The sequence below is a fragment of the Aptenodytes forsteri genome, unplaced genomic scaffold (assembly GCF_000699145.1).
Source record: "Aptenodytes forsteri isolate BGI_AS27 unplaced genomic scaffold, ASM69914v1 Scaffold329, whole genome shotgun sequence".
NCBI classification, from domain to species: domain Eukaryota; kingdom Metazoa; phylum Chordata; class Aves; order Sphenisciformes; family Spheniscidae; genus Aptenodytes; species Aptenodytes forsteri.
This window is the reverse complement of record NW_008796200.1, coordinates 481,412-482,459: the sequence shown is the minus strand read 5'-3', so window position 1 is coordinate 482,459 and position 1,048 is coordinate 481,412. Positions and strand designations below refer to the sequence as shown.

At 72.9% G+C, this 1,048-nt stretch overlaps 1 protein-coding gene across 1 annotated transcript in view; it reads left to right on the top strand.

Moving 5' to 3' along the window:
- The first annotated feature begins 229 nt into the window (after window positions 1-229).
- Window positions 230-1,048, top strand: part of SSRP1 (structure specific recognition protein 1) — an 18,263-nt gene continuing 17,444 nt past the window's right edge. Inside the window, exons 1-3 of the mRNA XM_019474355.1 lie at window positions 230-290; window positions 393-559; window positions 652-786. Coding sequence (XP_019329900.1) covers window positions 230-290; window positions 393-559; window positions 652-786 — 363 coding nt within the window. The remainder of the gene's footprint in view (window positions 291-392; window positions 560-651; window positions 787-1,048) is intronic.

The following is a 1,048-nucleotide window of genomic DNA, read 5'->3' as shown; positions in this document are numbered from 1 at the left end:
GTGGGGGTGGCACCGGGGTGGCAGAGGGACAGTGGGGCACAGGGGACGTGGGGAGGACGGGGTGACGCTGGGGATAGCAAAGGTTCACCGGGAACATGGGGGTGGCAGAGGGTGACCGGGGACATGGGGGTGGCCCCAGGGTGGCAGAGGGTGACCGGGGACATGGCACCTCCCGAGGGTGCCCGAGTGTGCCGGTGTCCCCAGCCCCGCCGGTGTCCCCAGCCCCGCCATGCAGCCCTGCCTGCTCCTCGCCCTGGCCCTGCTGGGCACGGCCTCCGCCAGCCACCCCGGTGAGTGCCCACGACGATGCCCACCCCGCGGGGACACCGCGGGGACACCCCCTGGTCCCCCGCACCCTGTGTGCCCGGGGTGACGCCTGCCGGTGCCCCCAGACGCTGCCAGCCCCGAGGCGGAGGAGACGGCGCTGGAGGTGCGGGAGGAGGACACCCGGTGCCCGCTGGAGAGCGAGACGCGGGTGCTCAGCTTCCACGACCCCCTGGGTGCCACCACCTTCCGCTACGTCATCGTCCCCCAGTACCGGACCTTCTACCACGCCCAGGTGGGCAGGGGAGGGGCAGGGGGTGCTGGTGGTCAGGGGGTGCTGCCTGCCGCCCGGGCGTCCCCATAACCGGTGCGTGTCCCCCTCCACAGCGTACCTGTGCCCACTGCTACCGCGGGCAGCTGGTCTCCATCCACAACTACCGAATCAACGCCTGGCCGCAGAGCAGGCCCCCCAGCCGCACCAACGCCGGGCAGGTCTGGATCGGGGCCATCACCCAGCCCGTGGTAAGGGACCCCCCCCGCGCCCGCCACCCCACCCCGGCCTCACGGCACCCTGCCCGGCCCGGGGGCACCAGCCCTGTCCCCTGTTCCCAGTGCCCATCTTTGGGTACCCCAGCCCTCTCCCAGTGTCCCCAGTGCCCACCCTGGGCGTCCCAGCCCTGTCCCAGTGTCCCTAGTGCCCATCCCTGCATGCCCCAGCCCTGTCCCAGTGTCCCCAGTGCCCACCCTGGGCGTCCCAGCCCTGTCCCAGTGTCCCCTGTGCCCA